General features: G+C 37.2%; 1 protein-coding gene across 4 annotated transcripts; it reads left to right on the forward strand.

The window, feature by feature from the left end:
• The first annotated feature begins 10,256 nt into the window (after window positions 1-10,256).
• On the forward strand, window positions 10,257-22,232 carry HMGN5 (high mobility group nucleosome binding domain 5). 4 transcript variants are annotated; one of them, XM_082716471.1, is made up of 6 exons: window positions 10,257-10,493; window positions 12,626-12,655; window positions 13,492-13,521; window positions 13,796-13,849; window positions 16,015-16,143; window positions 19,737-22,232. In XM_082716471.1, exons 1-6 carry the CDS (start codon window positions 10,479-10,481, stop codon window positions 20,325-20,327), a joined length of 849 nt encoding a protein of 282 aa, XP_082572597.1. In that variant the 5' UTR covers window positions 10,257-10,478; the 3' UTR covers window positions 20,328-22,232. The 4 variants fall into 4 exon arrangements, with proteins under 4 accessions (XP_082572597.1, XP_082572598.1, XP_082572600.1 ...); XM_082716473.1 differs by lacking the exon at window positions 10,257-10,493 and adding an exon at window positions 10,839-10,887; XM_082716472.1 differs by lacking the exon at window positions 12,626-12,655.
• Window positions 22,233-22,861: the final 629 nt, after the last annotated feature.

The raw sequence follows: 22,861 nt of genomic DNA on the forward strand, positions 1-22,861 counted from the left end.
GGTGGCTCAGTGGGTTAAAGCCTCCAACTTCAGCTCAGGTCATGGTCCCAGGGTCCTGGGATAGAGGCCCACATTGGGATCTCTGCTCCACAGGGAGCCTGCTTCCTCCTCTCTCTCTCTGCCTGCCTCTCTCCCTACTTGTGATCCCTGTATGTCAAATAAATAAATTTTCAAAATCCTAAAAAAAAAAAAAAAGAATTGTCCCAGTCTATATCCTAGTATTATTAGCCATTGGCTAATATCTGTCCTTCTATAAGATAAGGCTGATGGTAAAATATTAGAAAAAATTAAGATTAAAAAACTCCTATATCTTATATAAAAGCACAGATTAATAGGTAGAACTTAGTAAATTAAAAGGAACTAGACGTCTTTATAACCTAAATGAGAAGCTTTGAAACTCTTTTCAAGTAAATGAGGATAGGTACTAGAATTTGAAAATTTTCAAATAACATTTACCCAACCAGAAAAACTTTCCAGTAAAATTATAGATGAGCTCAAAGTTACTCCAGAGTCTCAGCTAAGTGGTGTAATCAGTCTAGACAATGCCTCAGATCAATCTTTGACAAGATTCAAAAATATGTGCATTAATATATTTTGCTCACTCTACACTGAACAATTTATTATGCCCATAAAAACACCAACCAACAATATCTTTAAAAAATAAACTTCTGAGAGACAAACAGCTACTGGACCATGAGGGGAGAATTCGAGAGATAAGTGACACCATAAGACGAAACAACATTGGAATAATTGGGATTCCAGAAGAAGAAGAAAGAGAGAGGGGAGCAGAAGGTATACTGGAGAGAATTATTGAGGAAAATTTCCCCAATATGGCAAAGGGAATGAGCATCAAAATTCAGGAGGTTCAGAGAATGCCCCTCAAAATCAATAAGAATAGGCCCACACCCCGTCACCTAATAGTAAAATTTACAAGTCTCAGTGACAAAGAGAAAATCCTGAAAACAGCCCGGGAAAAGAAGTCTGTAACATACAATGGTAAAAATATTAGATTAGCAGTGGACTTATCCACAGAGACCTGGCAGGCCAGAAAGAGCTGGCATGATATTTTCAGAGCACTAAACGAGAAAAACATGCAGCCAAGAATACTATATCCAGCTAGGCTATCACTGAAAATAGAAGGAGAGATTAAAAGCTTCCAGGACAAACAAAAACTGAAAGGATTTGCAAACACCAAACCAGCTCTACAGGAAATCTTGAAAGGGGTCCTCTAAGCAAAGAGAGAGCCTACAAGTGGTAGATCAGAAAGGAACAGAGACCATATACAGTAACAGTCACCTTACAGGCAATACAATGGCACTAAATTCATATCTCTCAATAGTTACCCCGAATGTTAATGGGCTAAATGCCCCTGTCAAAAGACACAGGGTATCAGAATGGATAAAAAAACAAAACCCATCTATATGTTGCCTCCAAGAAACTCATTTTAAGCCCGAAGACACCTCCAGAATTAAAGTGAGGGGGTGGAAAAGAATTTACCATGCTAATGGACATCAGAAGAAAGCAGGAGTGGCAATACTTATATCAGATCAATTAGATTTTAAGCCAAAGACTATAATAAGAGATGAGGAAGTACACTATATCATACTCAAATGGTCTGTCCAACAAGAAGATCTAACAATTTTAAATATCTATGCACCCAATGTGGGAGCAGCCAACTATATAAACCAATTAATAACAAAATCAAAGAAACACATCAACAATAATACAATAATAGTAGGGGACTTTAACACTCCCCTCACTAAAATGGACAGATCATCCAAGCAAAAGATCAGCAAGGAAATAAAGGCCTTAAACGACACACTGGACCAGATGGACATCACAGATATATTCAGAACATTCCATCCCAAAGCAACAGAATACACATTCTTCTCTAGTGCACATGGAACATTCTCCAGAATAGATCATCACATCCTCGGTCCTAAATCAGAACTCAACTGGTATCAAAAGATTGGAATCATTCCCTGCATATTTTCAGACCACAATGCTCTAAAGCTAGAACTCAACCACAAAAGGAAGTTTGGAAAGAACCCAAATACATGGAGACTAAACAGCATCCTTCTAAAGAATGAATGGATCAACCGGGAAATTAAAGAAGAATTGAAAAAAATCATGGAAACAAATGATAATGAAAATACAACGGTTCAAAATCTGTGGGACACAACAAAGGCTGTCCTGAGAGGAAAATATATAGCGGTACAAGCCTTTCTCAAGAAACAAGAAAGGTCTCAGGTACACAACCTAACCTTACACCTAAAGGAGCTGGAGAAAGAACAAGAAAGAAACCCTAAGCCCAGCAGGAGCAGAGAAATCATAAAGATCAGAGCAGAAATCAATGAAATAGAAACCAAAAAAACAATAGAACAAATCAACAAAACTAGGAGTTGGTTCTTTGAAAGAATTAATAAAATTGATAAACCCCTGGCCCGACGTATCAAAAAGAAAAGAGAAAGGACCCAAACAAATAAAATGGTGAATGAAAGAGGAGAGATCACAACTAACACCAAAGAAATACAAACTATTATAAGAACATACTATGAGCAACTCTACGCCAACAAATTTGACAATCTGGAAGAAATGGATGCATTCCTAGAAACATATAAACTACCACAACTGAACCAGGAAGAAATAGAAAGCCTGAACAGACCCATAACCAGTAAGGAGATTGAAACAGTCATTAAAAATCTCTAAACAGGGAGCCTGGGTGGCTCAGTTTGTTGGACGACTGCCTTCGGCTCAGGTCATGATCCTGGAGTCCTGGGATCGAGTGCCATATCGGGCTCCCAGCTCTGCGGGGAGTCTGCTTCTCCCTCTGACCTTCTCCTTGCTCATGTTCTCTCTCACTGTCTCTCTCTCAAATAAATAAATAAAATCCTTAAAAAAAAATCTCCAAACAAACAAAAGCCCAGGGCCAGACGGCTTTCCAGGGGAATTCTACCAAACATTTAAAGAACTAATTCCTATTCCCTTGAAACTGTTCCAAAAAATAGAAATGGAAGGAAAACTTCCAAACTCATTTTACGAGGCCAGCATCACCTTGATCCCAAAACCAGAGAAGAATCCTATCAAAAAAGAGAGCTATAGACCAATATCCTTGATGAACACAGATGCAAAAATTCTCAAAAAAATACTAGCCAGTAGGATTCAACAGTACATTAAAAGGATTATTTACCATGGCCAAGTGGGATTTATTCCAGGGCTGCAAGGTTGGTTCAACATCCGCAAATCAGTCAATGTGATACAACACATCAATAAAAGAAAGAACAAGAACCATATGATACTCTCAATACATGCTGAAAAAGCATTTGACAAAGTACAGCATCCCTTCCTGATCAAAACTCATCAAAGTGTAGGGATAGAGGGCACATACCTCAATATCATCAAAGCCATCTATGAAAAACCCACCACAAATATCATTCTCAATGGAGAAAAACTGAAAGCTTTTCCATTAAGGTCAGGAACGCGGCAGGGATGTCCATTATCACCACTGCTATTCAACATAGTACTAGAAGTCCTAGCCTCAGCAATCAGACAACAAAAGGAAATTAAAGGCATCCAAATTGGCAAAGAATAAGTCAAATTATCACTCTTCGCAGATGATATGATACTATATGTGGAAAACCCAAAAGACTCCACTCCAAAACTGCTAGAACTTGTACAGGAATTCAGTAAAGTGTCAGGATATAAAATCAATGCGCAGAAATCAGTTGCATTTCTCTATACCAACAACAAGACAGAAGAAAGAGAAATCAAGGAGTCAATCCCATTTACAATTGCACCCCAAACCATAAGATACCTAGGAATAAACCTAACCAAAGAGGCACAGAATCTATGCTCAGAAAACTATAAAGTACTCATGAATGAAATTGAAGAAGACACAAAGAAATGGAAAAATGTTCCATGCTCCTGGATTGGAAGAATAAATATTGTGAAAATGTCTATGCTACCTAAAGCAATCTACACATTTAATGCAATTCCTATCAAAGTACCATTCATCTTTTTCAACGAAATGGAACAAATAATTCTAAAATTTATATGGAACCAGAAAAGACCTCGAATAGCCTAAGGGATATTGAAAAAGAAAGCCAACATTGGTGGCATCACAATTCTGGACTTCAAGCTCTATTACAAAGCTGTCATCATCAAGACAGCCTGGTACTGGCACTAAAACAGACACATAGATCAATGGAACCGAATAGAGTGCCCAGAAATAGACCCTCAACTCTATGGTCAACTAATCTTCGACAAAGCAGGAAAAAATGTCCAATGGAAAAAAGACAGCCTCTTCAATAAATGGTGCTCGGAAAATTGGACAGCCACATGCTAAAAAATGAAATTGGACCATTTCCTTACACCACACACGAAAATAGACTCAAAATGGATGAAGGACCTCAATGTGAGAAAGGAATCCATCAAAATCCTTGAAGAGAACACAGGCAGCAACCTCTTCGACCTCAGCCGCAGCAACATCTTCCTAGGTACAATGCCAAAGGCAAGGGAAGCAAGGGCAAAAATGAACTATTGGTATTTCATCAAGATAAAAAGCTTTTGCACAGCAAAGGAAACAGTTAACAAAATCAAAAGACAACTGACAGAATGGGAGAAGATATTTGCAAATGACACATCAGATAAAGGACTAGTGTCCAGAATCTATAAAGAACTTAGCAAACTCAACAACCAAAGAACAAATAACCCAATCAAGAAATGGGCAGAGGACATGAACAGACATTTCTGCAAAGAAGACATCCAGATGGCCAAGAGACACATGAAAAAGTCCTCCATGTCACTCGGCATCAGGGAAATACAAATCAAACCCACAATGAGATATCACCTCACACCAGTCAGAATGGCTAAAATCAACAAGTCAGGAAATGACAGATGCTGGCGAGGATGCGGAGAAAGGGGAACCCTCCTACACTGTTGGTGGGAATGCAAGCTGGTGCAGCCACTCTGGAAAACAGCATGGACGTTCCTCAAAATGTTGAAAATAGAACTGCCCTATGACCCAGCAATTGCACTATTGGGTATTTACCCTAAAGATACAAACGTAGTGATCCAAAGGGGCACGTGGACCCAAATCTTTATAGCAGCAATGTTCAGAATAGCCAAACTATGGAAAGAACCTAGATGTCCATCAACAGATGAATGGATCAAGAAGATGTGGTATTTATACACAATGGAATACTTTGCAGCCATCAAAAGAAATGAAATCTTGCCATTTGCGACAACATGGATGGAACTAGAGCGTATCATGGTTAGTGAAATAAGTCAAGCAGAGAAAGACAACTATCATATGATCTTCCTGATATGAGGAAGTGGTGATTCAATATGGGGGCTTAAGTGGGTAGAAGAAGAATCAATGAAACAAGATTGAATTGGGAGGGAGACAAGCCATAAATGACTCTTAATCTCACAAAACAAACTGAGGGTTGCTGGGGGGAGGGGGGTTGGGAGAAGGGGTTGGGATTATGGACATTGGTGAGGGTATGTGCTTTGGTGAGTGCTGTGAAGTGTGTAAACCTGGTGATTCACAGACCTGTACCCTTGGGGATAAAAATATATGTTTATAAAAAAATAAAAAATTTAAAAATTTAAAAAAATAAATAAAAAAAAATAAATAAATAAATAAATAAACTTTTAATATATGCTAGAAGTCTTACATCATTATTTGCTAGCAATAGTAGGTAGTTTTCTGTTTTTTTTTTTTTTTCGTTTTTCTGTAAATTTAATGGAAACAATAATGGTAATGGATGAGGCCAAAATTAAAGATAGTTTAATAGAGCAAAGAAAATTTTTTTACTAATTAATCAGTATTTTTGAGATCCCATTGCATGTAAAGCGGCATATAAGAAATATTTTTAATTATGTATTACTACATCATTCTAAACTATAAATAAACAGAACATTTAAAGACCTCTTTTATCATAACTGCCTAGCATCCCTTTTCTCATAAGCACATAATCTTATTATTTTCTTTTGGATTCTCTATGTCAAACAGTTAATGTTGGTGTCTTTCCTATATAATTTTTCATATTTTCCTGTGTAATTTCCCAGTGATTACCCAGTGGATATGCTATAGTTCCTGTAAGTTTTGAGAGTAGTAGTAAGTATACTTAATACTCAGAGGAAATGAAAGAGTCCAGTGGAGGGTTGTCTGACAATCTTTATAGTCAGTAATAAACAATTATAAAAGAGAAATAAGCCAACTTAATTTTAGAAAAAAAATGAGCCAATAAAAAGTCTCTATTTGACAATTATTTTTTAATGGTTTGTTTATTTATTTTAGAGAGAGTGAGAGAGCACATGTGTGTGTGTGTGTGCACAAGCAAGGAGCAGGAGGGACACAGAGGGAAACAGACTTCCCACTGAGCAAGAAGTCTGACAAGGGACTCCATTCCAGGATGCTGAGTTCATGACCTGAGCCAAAATCAAGAGCCAGTCACCTAATCGACTGAACCACCCAGGCACCCAACAATTTGACAATTATACAAAGATTAAAGCTTAACTTAAGAAATAATTTATCAGGATTGCCTGGCTGGCACAGTCAGTTAAGTGCCTTCCTTTGGCTCAGGTCATGACCCCAGGGTTTTAGGATCAAGTCCCACCCCAGGCTCCTTGATCAGTGAGGAGCCTGATTCTCTGTCTGTCTGCTGTTCCACCTGCTTGTACATGCACCCTTTCTCTCCACCCCCCTCTCACAAATAGATTAATAAAATCATTTAAAAAAAGAATTTATCAATTTTTAGAAAATAGTTTTTAAAGTTAGTAAATTCATAGAAAGTATGTAGAAAATGATGTGCTGAGAAAATACTTAGGCAAGAGGAAATATATAAAACTTTAAATCAGTGTGAAATTGTAGGACTTAATGGTTGGAGAGAAACAGTAAAATATCTGGTTTGCCTGTGTCATATGAGTGGTACAAATTAAATTCTATGCATAATAAGAAAGTAGGATATTTAGGGCTGAAATTATTGGAGAAGGTTTTTGTCAAAGAGGTGATATTAGACTTGGTTCTCACCAGTTCAGTAGACCTTTGATAGGCAAGGATATAAGAGAATGGTGCTGTAGTCAGAGGTAATAATCTTGCAAATGCAGAGTGTAGGGCCTGTTTCCGCTACTCATATGAGACAAACAACCTTGATTTATAAATATGTATGCAATTGTTTGCTCTAGCCTACAAAATTACAAAAGTCCTTAAGGGCAGAAACTATGTTATACAACTTTGCATGCCACAGGGTTTTGCATTTTTACAGGTTAGTCTACAAAACCAAAATCTAATTCACAAAATAATGCTAAATACGAATTTGGTGAGTATATGTGTTCCAGTGTGACACACTTTATTTCTCTTCATGTTTTTTTTTCTTATCCTTATGAGGCAATCCTTGTCTTGAACCCAGTTTTTATGTCTGCATTCCAACTCTTGGAAAATAAAATGACTGAAAAATATCTAGGCTTATCCAATAATGCTTTTGCTTTATGTTATAAGGGCAAAAACTGGCATCTGGAGCATCTAGAGATGATCCTAATAACTCTGGGCAAAGGCAGCAATTTAAATGTCTTTTTAATTTACCTACTTGAATTAGAAGACAATGAGGTTAGAAAAGAAAAATTGAGCTGTAGTCAAACAGTTTTTACTGTCTAATCTGTTTAATCCCAAAATGCAGGTGTCTAGGGAAGAATAAAAATGGTAATGGCAAATGTCAAAAATAAAAATGATGGGTTCCTGTGTTAGGCTGTATTTTAGTTTGAAGGGATGCTTTGGCATTATGTAACAGCTATGAATATTTAGTTTTTAAACTGGAATTTCCAATTTTTTAGTTCATATGAACACAAATGTTCAAAGTATTAATTTTATGTTTTGTTTTTTAAAGATTTATTTATTTATTTATTTATTTGAGATAAAGAGAGAGAAAGCACACAAGCAGAGGACTGAGCAGAGGAGGAGTGAGAGTAAGAGGGAAAGAATCCCAAGCAGACACCCCTCTGACTGTGGAGCCTGACACTGGGTTTCATCTCATCACCCTGTTGTCATGACCTGAGCAGAAACCAAGAGTTGGAGTCTCAACTCACCTGTCCATCCAGCCACCCCTTACTATTAATTTCCTTTTTAAATTAACCTTCCAGAACAGGGATTTGAGCTGTTGTTGGAGCACTTTTAAATCCAATTAGCTCTTACAACTACCAAAGCAAGGTACTCTTTGAAATGGCTTTGGAACTGAAAGACCTGCGGATCCCCTTACCCAAGAATTCAACACTGCCACAGGATGCAAATAGCAAGAGGTTCTTTATTGTTACCCAGGCGCCTGTGGATGGTCAGCGCGCGCCTGCGGGTGGTCAGCAGCTCCTGCTAGCTGAGCACACCTGGCTGGGGTGGTGCAGGATTTTTATAGACAGGTACAAACAAGTCCCGGATGGGACGGGGCCGATTGGCTGACAATTTGAACATTTGAAAAAAGGCATACTTGGTGTTAGCGGATTGACCCCCTCGTGCGAAGAGAAAGGTGGGAAGGGGAAACAAAGAGGGGAAGTTTGACCTTATTACTCAGCAGAAAGACATCCTGTCTACGTGACTATGCAGCCCCCTGTCTACGTGACCTACGTGACCATGCAGCCCCCTTGCCTATGTGACCATGCCTCGGCTATTAGGAGAAGGTATCTTGTTCAAACAGGAGACAAGTGTCATGCCCTAAAAGCCAAGCAGTTACAGAAAGGCAAAAGAGCAGTTACATTGAATTCAACCCTGGGGGAAGGGTCTTTTCACTGCAAGGGAAGGAGGGGTACTCTTACACAACAAAAGAGCAGTTAATTAGTTAACAACGGGGGGGGGGGGTCTTTCATAACCTGGATCCTCCATAATTATCCTCGAGAACATTATTTGCCAATTCCTGCCCTCACATTCACCAGTTTAGGTCTAATTTTTGAAGGCAGATAGAAGCCTCTTTTATTTTTTTTTAAGATTTTGCTTATTTATTTATTTATTTATTTGAGAGAGTGAAAGACAGAGAGAGGGTGTGTAACACAGGAACAGGGCAGAGGGAGAGGGAGAGGGAGTGGGAAAAGCACACTCCCCTTTTGAGCAGGGTCTGGATCCCAAGACTCTGGAATCATGGACCTGAACAGAAAGCAGACTTGACTGATGGAGCCACCCAGGCTCCCCTAGAAGACTCTTTTAGAGTAGAAATCCACTGAAGGATGGGTTAAACTATGGTGAGGTTAAGGAGGCATTCTCCTTAGACATAAAATATAAAGAGAACCCCATCACTCAGTAATGAAAATAAACACTTAATGCACTATTTTAAAATACCTAAATTAATGTAAGAAAAAGTCTTTGATGAACAAAATATCAACATTAAAACAAAAACAAAACAAACAAAAAACCCCAACAGGATCCTACCCGGCACTTGCATTACTCACTTCAATTGCCTCACCCTAATCTGAATTTTTGGTTCATCCTTAAATTGTGTGTCTTAATTGCCTGCTTAGTGCTTAGTGTTTAGTCCAGGCTCTGAGTCCTAAACACTTTTTCATATGGCACCTTCCTGAGACCCTTCACTAAATGCCACCTTTGGACTCAAAACTGATTGTATCAGCACTTTTCCTCTAGATAGACCTTTGTTATTACAAACTTCATTCAAGGTACCATTCTTGGTGCAAGTGAGATAACTGTGTTTTTCAGGTGTCTGTACCTTCAAGATCTTCTGCTCTTCCAGCTCACAGTTTTCTTTTGATTCTCCACCTGCAGGAGACTCACCATTTTAGCACCCTCCCCAGCCAGTACCGCAATTCTGTTTTGGTGGAGAGTTTCCACAGCCAGCGAAACAACTCCAGTCTTTTCTACTTTCGGAGCGAATGCTTTCTTCAGCTCATTTTCATCCTCCTGCCAGAAGCAGAATGCAAAGACTGGAGCCTAGACTCAACCTGGTTTCAAAAACAAGTTCCCCCTGGAAGTAAGTAAAAGTGGAGGTTTTGGAGATTGTGGAGAAAACAACTGCAGTGACTTTCGCCTGTCATTACAACATTAAAAAAAAAAAAATCAAGACAACTCTGGCTTCCCCGCCGGTCTTAAGCTTGAATATTTTACATTTATCAAGTCCGCGTGCTCCTCCACCACATAAGCGGTCTGAAAAGCCAGCGTTAAGAGGGCTTTTGGCCAAGTCCGTGGGCCACGCCCCCTGGGCAGATCAGCTTCCCTTATTGGCCTGACAGCCTGTCACTCAAATCTGGCTCCCACTCGGGCTATCCATTCATGTAGTTTGGTTGCGTCTTGGTGTATTTCATGTTGCCAATAACGAGAGTTTTTTTTGTTTTTGTTTTTGTTTTTGTTTTTTTTAGCCGAGTACAGGTCGTGCCGCAGTTAGTTCATTGAAAACTCAGTTGCTGCCTGAGCGCTTGGACGGAGACTGCTTTCGGCTTTTTTTTTTCCTGCTGATTGTTAAGATCTCCTATAGAGAGCTGCAACAATGCCCAAAAGAAAGGTAAGTGAAATGGGAAACTAGAAAGGGAATTAGCGACTGAAATACATATTTCCTAATCCGCAGATATTTTTCAAAAAGCATTTGGGCTTCTACTTAGATTTTGTGATATGCCAAATAGAAGGGGAAGGAAGGGCAAAAAAGATCGGTGTAAGATTTAGGATGGTCTTGCATGCAACTAGTAGTTCGCTTTCGGCTTGTTTTGTTTAAGGGAAATAAATCGTTTAAGAGGTGTCTCCATGCTGAATTATAAACAGCCATAGCGCTGTGCTGTCGCTTCCTACCCCATCCCCCTTCCTCCGCTTACCCTATTGGAGAACGCTTCTCTCAGCCACACTTCCAGGCACCAGTTTCCTCCTCAGCCTCCGGCTCTTCTCTGGGAACCGTCCCATTTGGGGTAACTTAAGCCGTGGCTTCCTCCAGTATTTGCCTTTGTTCTTCCCGTTTTCTTTTTCCTTTTTTTTTTTTTCCCCCTTCCCTCCTCCACTTCTTGTCAGGCCAGATGGCTACGCAGTTGTAATCCTGTGCCATTAGGCGGCGCAAACTTCAAACTGTCCTAGAGAAAGAAGGCAGAGATTCACCTCTGCAGTTTAGCAACTTCAGGGCTAAGACACCTGGACTTCACCAAACTCTCTGGGTAAAGATGGAGAGATGGCAAGAGAACTGAGTAAGATAAACTATTGCTGATGTGAGGTAGCATGGTTTTGTTCCCTTTTAGAAATGCAGAATTGATCTGAGCTATTCCAGACTGCAGGTAGTCTGCAAACCCTCACTTCAAATTTTGTGACTCTTCTCTTGGAGAGGAGATAAATTCACACCTGGTGTTTGTTCGCGTGTTTGTTCATTGTTTTTTGGGAGGGATCTCTTAGGAGTGAAATCAAATGCTGTTTCATTGCTTGATAGATAAAATTGTAAAACACTGTGCTGATGTAAAACATTGTGACTTTTTTTTTAAGATTTTGTATTTATTTATTTGAAAGAAAGAGATCGCAAGTAGGCAGAGAGGCAGAGAGAGAGGAGGAAGCAGGCTCCCCGCTGAGCAGAGAGCCCGATGCAGCGCTCCATCACAGGACCCTGGGATCATGACCTGAGCCGAAGGCAGAGGCTTTAACCCACTGAGTCACCCAGTGACTGTTTTGATATTATTCCTATTTATCCATCTACCTTCCCTGTTTCTAGAACGTAGAAGTAAGATCGAAATTCCCCTGTACTCTGGGGCTATATGAATCGTGTAATAGCTTGACAGTTCCCAGGCTGAAGGGCTGCTCAGATACAGAAAGCAATGGTTTTTAATAGCCATCCCCATTCCTGAGATTCCTGCCGCTGAGTTTTTCTAGGCTTGTGCAATGGGTACTGCTATTTTACCGAGCTGAGAGCAACCTTGTAGCAGGTAGTGGTGGCAAGTTTTAAAATCCTTGGCCAACTCCTCAGAATAATGCATTGACACTGCAAAGGTTCTTTCCAAAATAAGAAAAAGAAAGAAAGAGAGGCAGAAAACAAAAAGAGAGAAAGGAAAGAAAAGAGAAAAGAAAAAGAGGAAGGAAAAGAAAAAGAAAAAGAAAGAAAGCAGAGAGAGAGAGAGAAAGGAGACAGAGAAGAAAAAGACACTGAAGCATTGTTGGGGTTGTAGTTCTTGTATGGAAAACTTGGAAAGAATAGTCCAGTCTGTAGGGAGGGTCCAATAGGTACAAGTGCATATAAAACATAAGGCAAAACAGGGAAATTGCATGAAGCTCTGACTTCATTCTGCGCCCCCACCCCCCCACGTTTTTGTTTGTTTGTTTTGGTTTTGGTTTTGGTTTTTTGTTTTTTTCTTTAACACTGGCTATAGCAGGTGGATTTTAAAATTTAAAAGGTTTGCTTTTAGGAGATGCAATTTATACAAAAGGATGGAATTGACTATCACTTGTGTAAACTTAGGTCCTGAGAATACATTTGCATCTTGGTGCACATTTGCACATTAGTGGAGAGCAGTATGTAGCATGCTACTAGGAAGTAACATGTGGTGACTTGAGACAGAATCCAGGAAGAAAGTCGTAAGTGGTTATGTTACAACTGTAATCCATGCAATATTTTCTGATCTGTGTGTTTATATCAATGATCTTATTCCTGTGTGGTTTTCTCGTCTGTATAAGGCTGCGGGTCAAGGTGACATGAGGCAGGAGGTGAGCTTTTTGTTGTTGTTTAGTTTTAGAATCTGTTGGAAAAAATCCACTTGCTTTGTGAATTTGAGACACATAAACAGCTAAAAAATTGACGCTGGTTTGTATATTTGTACCATATGAGTACCAATATGGTATGCAAGTGAGCTCTTTCAGAAGTATAGCAGGTATTGAAAATTCCAAACTTCTTGAAATTTAGGACCTTATACTTAAGATCTGGAGAGAGCTATTCTTTTTAAGAGACAAAAAAATGTTTTGTCAGTTTGCAAGAAGGGGCTATATTTCTATTTCCTTGTTATTAGCCATTGCATTCATTTAGCTTAGTAATTGAAGTTTAATTTGGGATTTTTATTCCTTATCTATATAAAGGGTCCAGGGGAAGGAAAATAAAAATTTATATATATACAAATTTATATATATTTTTTCCATCTACCTTCCCTATTTCTAGAACATAGAAGTAAGATAGAAATTCCCCTGTACTCTGGGGCTATATGAATCGTGTAATAGCTTGATAGTTCCCAGACTGAAGGGCTGCTCAGATACAGAAAGCAATGGTTTTTAATAGCCATCCCCATTCCTGAGATTCCCGCCGCTGAGTTTTTCTAGGCTTGTGCAATGGGTATATATATATATATATATATATATATATATATATATATTTATTTATATATATAAAATTTATATATATTTTTTCTACTTAAGTTCATAAATTCTTCTTTAAAAACAATGTTCATGTAGTGTTACACTAAATATTTTCACAATATAAATAACTCATTTTGTATATCCATAATTCTATTAACTAATTATTATTATTATTATTGTTATTATTTTACTTATAGCCAAAGAGAAGATCAGCCAGACTGTCTGCTGTAAGTGGTCTTTAAAAGAAAGCTTCCCATGTATTGTAAAATGTAATTTTAAAATTCAGGGAATTCTGGACAATACTAGTTATTTTATTCAGATTTATCTTGGATGTTTTAGCAAAATCTTTCTCACCAAGGAAATGTTGTTGTCCCCCCCACCAAGTGCTCAGTCTGAACTATGCCCATTTATTTAAATTAAGAGGTTGGATTTCATGATTAGTGATCTTTCTTCAGTTATGATTTCCTCCTTCCCCTTCATGACTTGTGTTTTTTGATGCAGATGCCCATGCCCATTACACCAGAGTTGAAGCCCAAAAGAACATCAACTCCAAAGGTAAATATTTAACATGGAATGTTGAGAGAAAATTGCTTTACTTCAGAAATATTTTTTTTTGGAAAGGCATGCAGTTAATCATTTTACTTTCTTTGTTTTCTGTTTAGTTAGTAATATATTACATTATACCATATGGTATATGTAAGCTTTTTGAGTAAGGGATATTTGTTCATGTTCTGTGATTGTCCACTGCATTTGGGTATTTTCATTAAGAAGAAGCAAAACAAAATTTTAGTTGGGTAGACCTATAAAATGTACATGCCTTTGACATCATATAGTCACAACACCAATGTTTCTGGAAAACAAAAAGTGAAAACTGTAGTAACCAAAGTAATAATAGTAGTAACTAACATTTATATAGTACTTTACAGTTTGCAAAGTGTTTTCACATACATTATTTTTAAATGAATACAATTGATTTCATATAGAATTATATACTCTGATGTTGTGGCTAACAACACTAGAAATAAAAATAGCCTCAATATTAAATTCAGTTTTCACTTTATATTTGTATTTATTTACTTGTGTGTAATAATGTGTAAATATAATACAACTAATTTTTAATATTGCTTTACTGAGGTATAGTTAATACTTTAAAGATTGGTTAAAATCATAAACCTTAAAGCTAGGGGGAACATTAAAATCATCGAATCCCATCATTTTGTGATTGGAGAAACTGTAAATTATAGTCATATTTATAAAAGGCTTTGAATTCTTTTATTAAAAAACTGCTAAAACTAGGGCAAATGAAGTTTTAACAACAATAAGTGGACAACAGAAGAGAAAGGCTTTTAATTTTTTTCTCTATTTTACATTTGAAGGTCACTATTCTATAAAATTAGGTATCCAATTTATAGGTTATTAAGAAAGTTCAGGCACCGGGGTGGCTAAGTGTCTGCCTTGGGCTAAGGTCATGATCTAAGGGTCCTGGAATTGAGCTCCCTGCTCAGTGGGGTAGTCTGCTTCTCCCTTTCCTTCGCCCCTTCCCCCCCACCCATGATCTCTCTCTATCTCAAATAAATAAATGAAATAGTTTATAAAAAGATATTAAACACTTTATGTCCTTCAAAAATAGAAGATAATGCTACAATAAAACAAATACTGTATGATCATGGATTTTAAAATGCATTAACCTACTTGGCTCTCAGTTTCCCATGTGTTAAAATAGTAATAATATACCTATATTATATTTTATATTTCTAAATCAATTTCACATGTGTTTTGTCATTTGCTCCTTATAATACCCCTATGAGTTGGGTGTTATTACCCTTCTTTACATATAAAAGACATGCACAACAAGATTTATACTTGTGCTCAAGATCACATCAAATAAGTCACAGATCCAGATTTCAAGCACAATTTTTCTGGCCCTTAATCTAGTGCTTTTTACACACAAAGGCAAAGAGATTTCTTGGTCATGATTCAAGTCATTTCAAACTTGTAGATACATATACTGAGTCAGCTCTTCTTTAGGTTATCTCTTTCAAATATATCTAAAGTGATGCTCTTGCTAACATAGTATTTCTCTGAATTATTACCACTGGAAGCTTTGCTATCAATAAAACCCTGTTGCTAATTATGAGACATGACAGATAAACTCCCCCTCTTGTCAAAAAGAGTTAATTTATCAAAGTCTTAATCTGTTGCAGTTAGCTCTGAGTGACCACTGGTCAGTATTCTAACCTGTTGCTTCTCATCTAAAAGAAAGTTTATTTAATTTATACAAAAAGAATATTATTCATTTAGAAGAATTATTTTACTTAATTGTATGAGAGAGAGCAAAAACAGGGACAGTGGAGGATGGGGTGGGGACAGGGAGCCAAAGGGTAAAGGAGAGGGGAAAGCAAACTCTGTGCTGAGTGTGGAGCCCTACAGAAGGCTCACTCCCAGGACCCTGAGATCATCACCTGAGCTGAAACCAAGAATCCCACACTTAATCCACTGAGCCACCCAGGTGTCCCAGAACATTATTCATTTTTAATGCTGTTTTAGGTTTAGGATGAAACTAAAAGTGTCAAGTCATATTTTTGTTGATATTAAGTTTATATGGGTATTTTAAAGCTTTTTGTAAATCATTACAGCAGCTGATAAAATAACTTGGGCCATTTAATTAACATATCAGTTAAGTTGTATATTTGTTTTTATTATTTTGTGTTGCTGGACAGAAAATGAAGACAAAAAATGATATAGTGGAAAAAAATACAGATGCAGGTGCCAAAGCAATAGCTGAAAAGAAGCAAGAAGTTATTAAAGGAGAATGTAATGCTGAAAATGGAGAAGCCAAAATTATGGAGGTATTTTATAATATTAATAGATTTATCCATTTGAAAGTTTTAACAATGGGTGCTACTGAGAAAATCTTATTTGCCTTGTATTTTAAAAGTTGAGAAACATTAAATGAGTAGCGGTTCTATAGTGTCTTATCCCATTCTAGTTGCTATAACAAATACACAGACCAAGTGACTTAAAACAACAGAAATTTATTTCTTATAGCTCTGGAGCTGGGGAAGATCTGGGGCAAGATCAAAGCACCAGCATTTTTTGAAAAAATAAGAAAATAAATGAAAAAAAGAAGTACAAAGGAGGCTAGATACTATTTTCCCCTAGAGCTGAAGCTTTGCAGTATTCTATGATCAGTAGACTTGACCTGAGCAAATTGTTTGTGCTGGTCTTCTGGGGGAGGGGCCTCTTGCACTGATTCTCATGTGGACTTGCCCTAGGTGAATATGCACCTCCAGTGCACAGGGAGACAGGACTTGGTGTAAGTAGCTCTGGACTCTTTTGATGGCTCCCTGAAGTCTTTCATCACTGAGGGATGAATATGGCGGTGCCATATTCTCTAGCCATGGAGCTGAAAATTCACATTCCCAGCACTTGAGTTGATTGCTCATAAGAGAAATCAATCATCTTTCCCTGGTTTCTGTCAGAACCTTGTGTTTACCCTGCCTATGTCTGAGTGAGTTTGTTTGTTTTGTTTTGTTTTTATCTCAGGCATGAGAATGAGTTTCAAAATTCTAACTTTAGGGACTCCCATAGTGTAGACCCCTGCTGTTCCTCCCAGGTAGAATATTGCCACACTTCTGCCTTTTGTCAGACTTGGCCCAAGAAAGTGGTCACATGACTGCACAGTGGTTCAGAATTTATGGCAATGCAGAGCAGATACCTGGCACCTAGACTCACTGTTCTCAGCCAGCTTCCCTGTTCCTATGCCTGGGAATAGTGCAGTGTTTAGGATGACCCATTCTTCTTGAGATCCAGGGGATCTTCAGACCACAGTATAACACCCGAAATTCTGCCCTGCTCTTCTACCTGGGCACATTTAAGCCAGGCACATCCTCCATTATAGCATACTTCCAAACATTCTGATTTTGCACTCTGCTGTTTTAATACTATCCAGTAGCCTCCTTAAGCAGGCTCCCCTCATCTCTCCCATATCCACAGCTATATCACACCAGACTCAAGTCCCTGCACCTCCTACCTTCTAAAAGTTGTTCACTTTATTACTTGTAGACTTGCAGTATTTGTCCTCAGATCTCTGATTGATCTCTCAGGTGTTCAGAATGATTTGATAACTATCTAGCCTTATTTGAGAGATGAGACAAACTTAGGGTCATCCCTACTCCTGTGCTATCTTACCTACTTCCTCTGTCTTGTTGCTTTTAGAATTTTTCTTTTATCACCTTATTTTGTAAGTTTGACTACAATATGTCTTGGTGTTGGCCTCTTTTTTTTTTTAATCTTCATGGGAGTTCCCTGTGTGTCCTGGATTTGGATGTGTGTTTCCTTCCCCAGATTAGGAAAGTTTTCAGCTATAATTTCCTCAGATAAACCTCCTGCCCCCTTCTGTCTCCCTTGTTCTTCTGGGATTCATATGACATGAATGTTATTTTGTTTGATGGAGTTGCTATGTTCCCTAAGTCTACTCCCATGTTCCAATCTTTTTTTTGTATCTCTTCTGTTCAGCTTCATTATTTTCTATAATTCTATTTTCTGTATCATTTATTTGTTCTTCTGCTTCTCCTATATGTGTGGTCATTACATCAAGTTAGTTTTAAATCTCAGTTGCTGCATTTTTCATTTCAGTCTGTTTTTTTAGCTCTTTTATATCTTTGGTAATGGTCTCCCTGATGTCTTCCACGCTTTTTTCAAGCCCTGCTAGTATCCTTATGATTGTTGCTTTAAATTCCAAATCAGGTGTATTATTCACATTTGTTTCTGTTAGAGCCTTGGCTTTAACATTTTCTTGTTCTTTCTTTTAGAGTGCATTCCTTTCTTGGCATTTTGTCTAGGTCTCTGTCTTCTTCTCTGTATTAGGGAAGCCTGTTGTGTTTCCTGCTCCTGACAGTAATGGCTTTATGAAGAAGAGGTCATATAGTATCCAGGGCCTGGCCCTTCCAGAAGTGTCTCTTGTGTGTGCTGTGTGCACTCTGCTTCTGTGTTTTGGCTGCCCCATCCCCAGATCGGTAGTCTGCAGAGGTTCTCCTTGCCTGCAGTGGGCATTGTTTGGACCTTGGCCAGAGTGTGGTGAATTTTAACTATGTATGTACAGGTCTGCTTGTTAAAAGAGATTTGATACTAATTCCACTAGAGATGAAGTTTTGAAGAATTCTATGTTCAGTAGATGCGGTGCATGCAGGGTTTTGTGCTAGTCTTCTGAGGAAGGGGCCTGCTGTGCTGGTACTTAGACACACTTGCCTGAGAAAAGCAGTACCAGCAGAGCATGGCAAGGACAGGTCTTGGGGTAAGCATGTTAAACTGTCAATGGAGTTTTTCTGATTTCTATGATCAGTTTATGTTGAGGAACAAAGGAGGGAAATGGTGCCGTCCTGCTCCTTTGTCCCTGGGTCCCTCTAAAACTCTAGTCTTCGAGCCCCATTGGTTTAAAAGCTCACAGAAATCAGCACCCCCTCATTTTTCCAGCCAGTGGCTTTGGGGAAGCATTCTCCTTCTGTGTTTCCCTGTGCACACCACTCTCTCTCACCTTTCTCTATGACCAGGGCTCCCTTCCTTCCATAGCACCTACTATCTATTTCTCCCCAAAACCATGTGTCCGCATATCCTGGCTTTTCCATTTGGCCTCTTCTTTGCTTCTATTTGTGCAGTTTGTTTTATCAATCCTCACATCGATTTCTTGGGTATTCAAAATGATTGATAGTTATCTAGCTATGCTTGGGGGACAAGGCAAACCTAAGGTCCTCCTAGTACACTGCCATCTTAGTTCTTACCCCACAGTCTACCCGAAAAAAGACTTTCCAAGTAACTTTTTTTAGAGAAAACTTAAATCTCACTATTATGGAAACAAAATATTATTTCCTCAAGGAATGCATTTTGTTTTCTCATTGAGAATTGGTGTTATAGAATATATGTCATTTTTCTGTATTTACTGTTTCCCATATTTGTAATGAAAATTCTGTATGTGAATATATTTTCCTGAATTTACTGTTTGAAATATCTAATTATACATGTTTGTGTGAAGATATTTTATTTTTTTAATATTTTATTTATTTATTTGACAGAGAGAGAGAGAGAGCACAAGTAGAGGGAGTGGCAGACAGAGGGAGAGGGAGAAGCAGGCTCCCTGTTGAGCAAGGAGCCTGGCGTGGGGCTCAATCACAGGACATGGGATTATGACATGAGCCAAAGGCAGACGCTTAATCGACTGAGCCACCCAGGCACCCCGTGTGTGAAGATATTTTAGTTAATCCTATTTCTTAGAATGTTTTTCTTATCTTGTGATAGTTGAGATGTGTTTTTCACAGGAAAATTACCTTCTTGTAAATTAAGTATAGTTCCTTTCATAAAATGGTTATAATTCTGTCTAAATACTTAAGGAAAATAGTTCTAAATTTTCAAATATAATATTTAAAAAATTTCTCTATACATATAGGTACCAGCTCCTGAAAAAGAACTTGAGGAAATGAAAGAAGAAAAAAACGAATATGTTGAAGAAGAGGGAATAGAAAAGAAGGAAGTAGTGGAAGTAGCTGGAGAAGATGAAAAAGATCAAGAAGGAGATGGAGAAGATCAAAACAAAAAAGAAGAGAAAAGAGAAGATGGGAAAGAGAACAAAGATGGAAAAGGAGATAGAAAAGAAGATGAAGATGGAAAAGAAAAAGAAGATGGAAAGGAAGAAGAAGAGAAAAAAGAAAAAGGAGATGAAAAAGGGAAAGGAGAAGATGTCAAAGAATTTGAAAATGAAAAAGACACAGGAGAAGAAAAGCAAGAAGACAGAAAAGAGAATGAAGATAGAAAAGAGGAGAAAAGTGTAACTGAGGACGGTGGAAATGAGAAAGGAGAAGATGGAAAAGAGAGCAAACATGGAAAAGAGGAAGATGGAACAGAAGAAAATGGGAAGGGAGATGGGAAAGATGGAGGGAAAGGAGAGGAAAATAAAAAGAAGGCTGAAGTCAGAAAAGAAGTAGCTGAAAAAGAAGGAGTCAAAAAATATGAAAAAAAAGAAACTCAGAGTATTGTTTAAAGTTGCCCAATAGTTTCATAATTTGGTAATATGTGCCTCCATGTTGTAATGTTTATAGAAATGAATATTTTTATCAAATATTTTATAAATACAACATTTCTTTAACATCAGCTTAATTTCAAAGCATCTTCATACTGATTATTAATCACAAAGTAGCTAACATGAAACCTTTATACATTTTGTGATCATAATAATGGAATATATAAGAAACTATGCTTTCAACTTTGTCAGTGAATTTCCTTTTGTGTGACTTATGTGTTAAATCTTTGAATTTTAATTTTACTCCTATCTGTGATAATTTCACAAAGTGGGGAGATCCAGAAAACATTCTTCCAAACTACTTGTGGTTGTCTAGGTTGCTTTTATTAAAAAAAAAAAAAAAAAAGAAAGAAAGAAAAAGAAAGCTTAACTATTTTCTGTAATGCGGAGAGTTATAATTCTTTCTCAGATATAACTTTATTATCAGCTTGTGAACAAATAAAATTGCAATTCCATTTTTAAAAGAGTTACAATTTTGTTTTTTTCAGAAGGGCAATTCTGGTTATATATCCACAAAATTTTACTAGATTGACCTTAATAAAAATTCTCTTCAAAAATTATTATTTTTTTAAAATATATCTAAAAATATAGTTAGCGAAATAATATAGTGCTTGATTTTTCTATTGTGATGTTCACAGAAGCATTTTTATTTTTTTGCACTGAGATAAATTAACATAAAAATTACCATTTTAACCATTTCCAATTCAGTGATTTTTTTTAGTGCTTTCAAAATATTGTGCAACTACCACTATTTAATTCCAAAACATTTTTACCCAAATGAAAATCAAAGTACCAATTAGCAATCTCTCCATTCCCACTCCCCTCCTCACCTGTCCCTGTTAACCACTAATTTAACTTGCCTCTTTAGATTTGCCTATTCTAGATATTTTATATAAATGAAATCATGCAATGCATGGCCTTTGTGTCTGGTTTCTTTCACTTAGCATGTTTCCAGGTTCATCCATGATGCAGCATGTGTCAATTCATTTCTCTTTATGGCTGAATAATACTATATTCCATTGATATACTACATTGCTTCTTGAACATTTGAGATGTTTCCATATTTTTATCAATTACAAATAATGCTGCTATGAATATACATGTAGTACTTTTTGTGCTCATGTATGTTTTCATTTCTCCTAGGTATATATCTAGGAGTAGAACCACTCGGTTATATAGTAATGGCATGTTTAACTTTTTGAGGGACTTTCAGACTGTTTTCCAAAGTGGCTTCAGTTTCACGTATTCTCACCAGCAATGTATGAGGGTTCTAATTTTTCCATGCCCTAGTCAAAACTTCTTATTGTCTATATTTTATTGCAACCATCTTAGTGGGGTTATTGGGAGGTGATTGAAATCATGCTGATTTTGATTTGCATTTCCATAATGATGTTAAGCATCTTCTTATGTGCTTATCATCCATTTGTTTATCTTTGGAAAAGTGTCTAACACATCCTTTGCCCATTTTTCTCTTGGGCTGTCTTTTCAGTATTGTGTTGTAAGATGTGTACATATTTTAGATACAAGTGTCATATCAGTCATAATCATTTGCATAATTTTTCTCCATTCTGTGGGTTGTCTTTTCACTTTCTTGTTGCTGTCTTTTGATGCACATGTTTTTAAATTTCGAGTTAAGTCTAATGTGCTTTTTCTTTTATTGCTTGTGTTTTTGGTGACATATCTAAGAATCTTCTACCAAAGCCCAGGTCAGAGATATATACCCATACACCTTAAGAGTTTTATAGCTTTATCTCTTACATTTAAATCTCTGACTCATTTACATGTGGCCATCCATTTGTCCACACATCATTTCCTGAAAACATTATTTCCCCATTGAATGGTCTTGACACTCTTCAAAAATCAATGGACCACAGATGTATGGATTAATTTCTGGACTTTCAATTCTATACCATTGATCCTTATGTCTACTAAAAATTGTCTTTCAGTACATTAACTTGGGATATCTTTCCATTTATTTAGGTATCTTTCATTTCAGCAATATTTGTAGTTCTTAGAGTTTACAAGTCTTGCCCTTCTTTGATTACATTTATTCCAAAGTATTTTATTTTTGATTCTGTAAATGGATTTTTATTTCCATTTTGAATTTTTAATTGCTAATGTATAGAAATACAACTGAATTTTGCATATTAATCTTGTATCCTGTAATTTTGCTGAACTCATTTATTAGATTTAATAGGTATTTTGAGGATTCTTTAGAGTTTTCTATTTATAAGAACATGTCATCTGCAAATAGAGTTCATTTTACTTCTTTCCAATGTGAGTATCTTTTTCTTTTTCTTTTCTTGCTTAACTTCCTTGGTTTTCAAAGGCTCCACACATATTAAGAATAAAAAAGAAAATAAACAAATTCAGAAGTCCAGCTTCCAAAGCTTAAACCTCTGTCTCTGCCTCTTTCACAGGGCTGACAGGCTTTGTACCATTTCATACCCTGTATCAAAATTTACTGCAATGCTACAGTAATTAAAATTGACCTA

The sequence above is a fragment of the Mustela nivalis genome (assembly GCF_964662115.1).
Source record: "Mustela nivalis genome assembly, chromosome: X".
NCBI classification, from domain to species: Eukaryota; Metazoa; Chordata; class Mammalia; order Carnivora; family Mustelidae; genus Mustela; species Mustela nivalis.

Coding starts and splice junctions, on each gene's coding strand:
- HMGN5 (XM_082716471.1), top strand. Junction 12,656..13,491: donor AAGGTGACATGAGGCAGGAG/GTGAGCTTTTTG, acceptor TTTTACTTATAG/CCAAAGAGAAGATCAGCCAG. Junction 13,522..13,795: donor GATCAGCCAGACTGTCTGCT/GTAAGTGGTCTT, acceptor TTTTTGATGCAG/ATGCCCATGCCCATTACACC.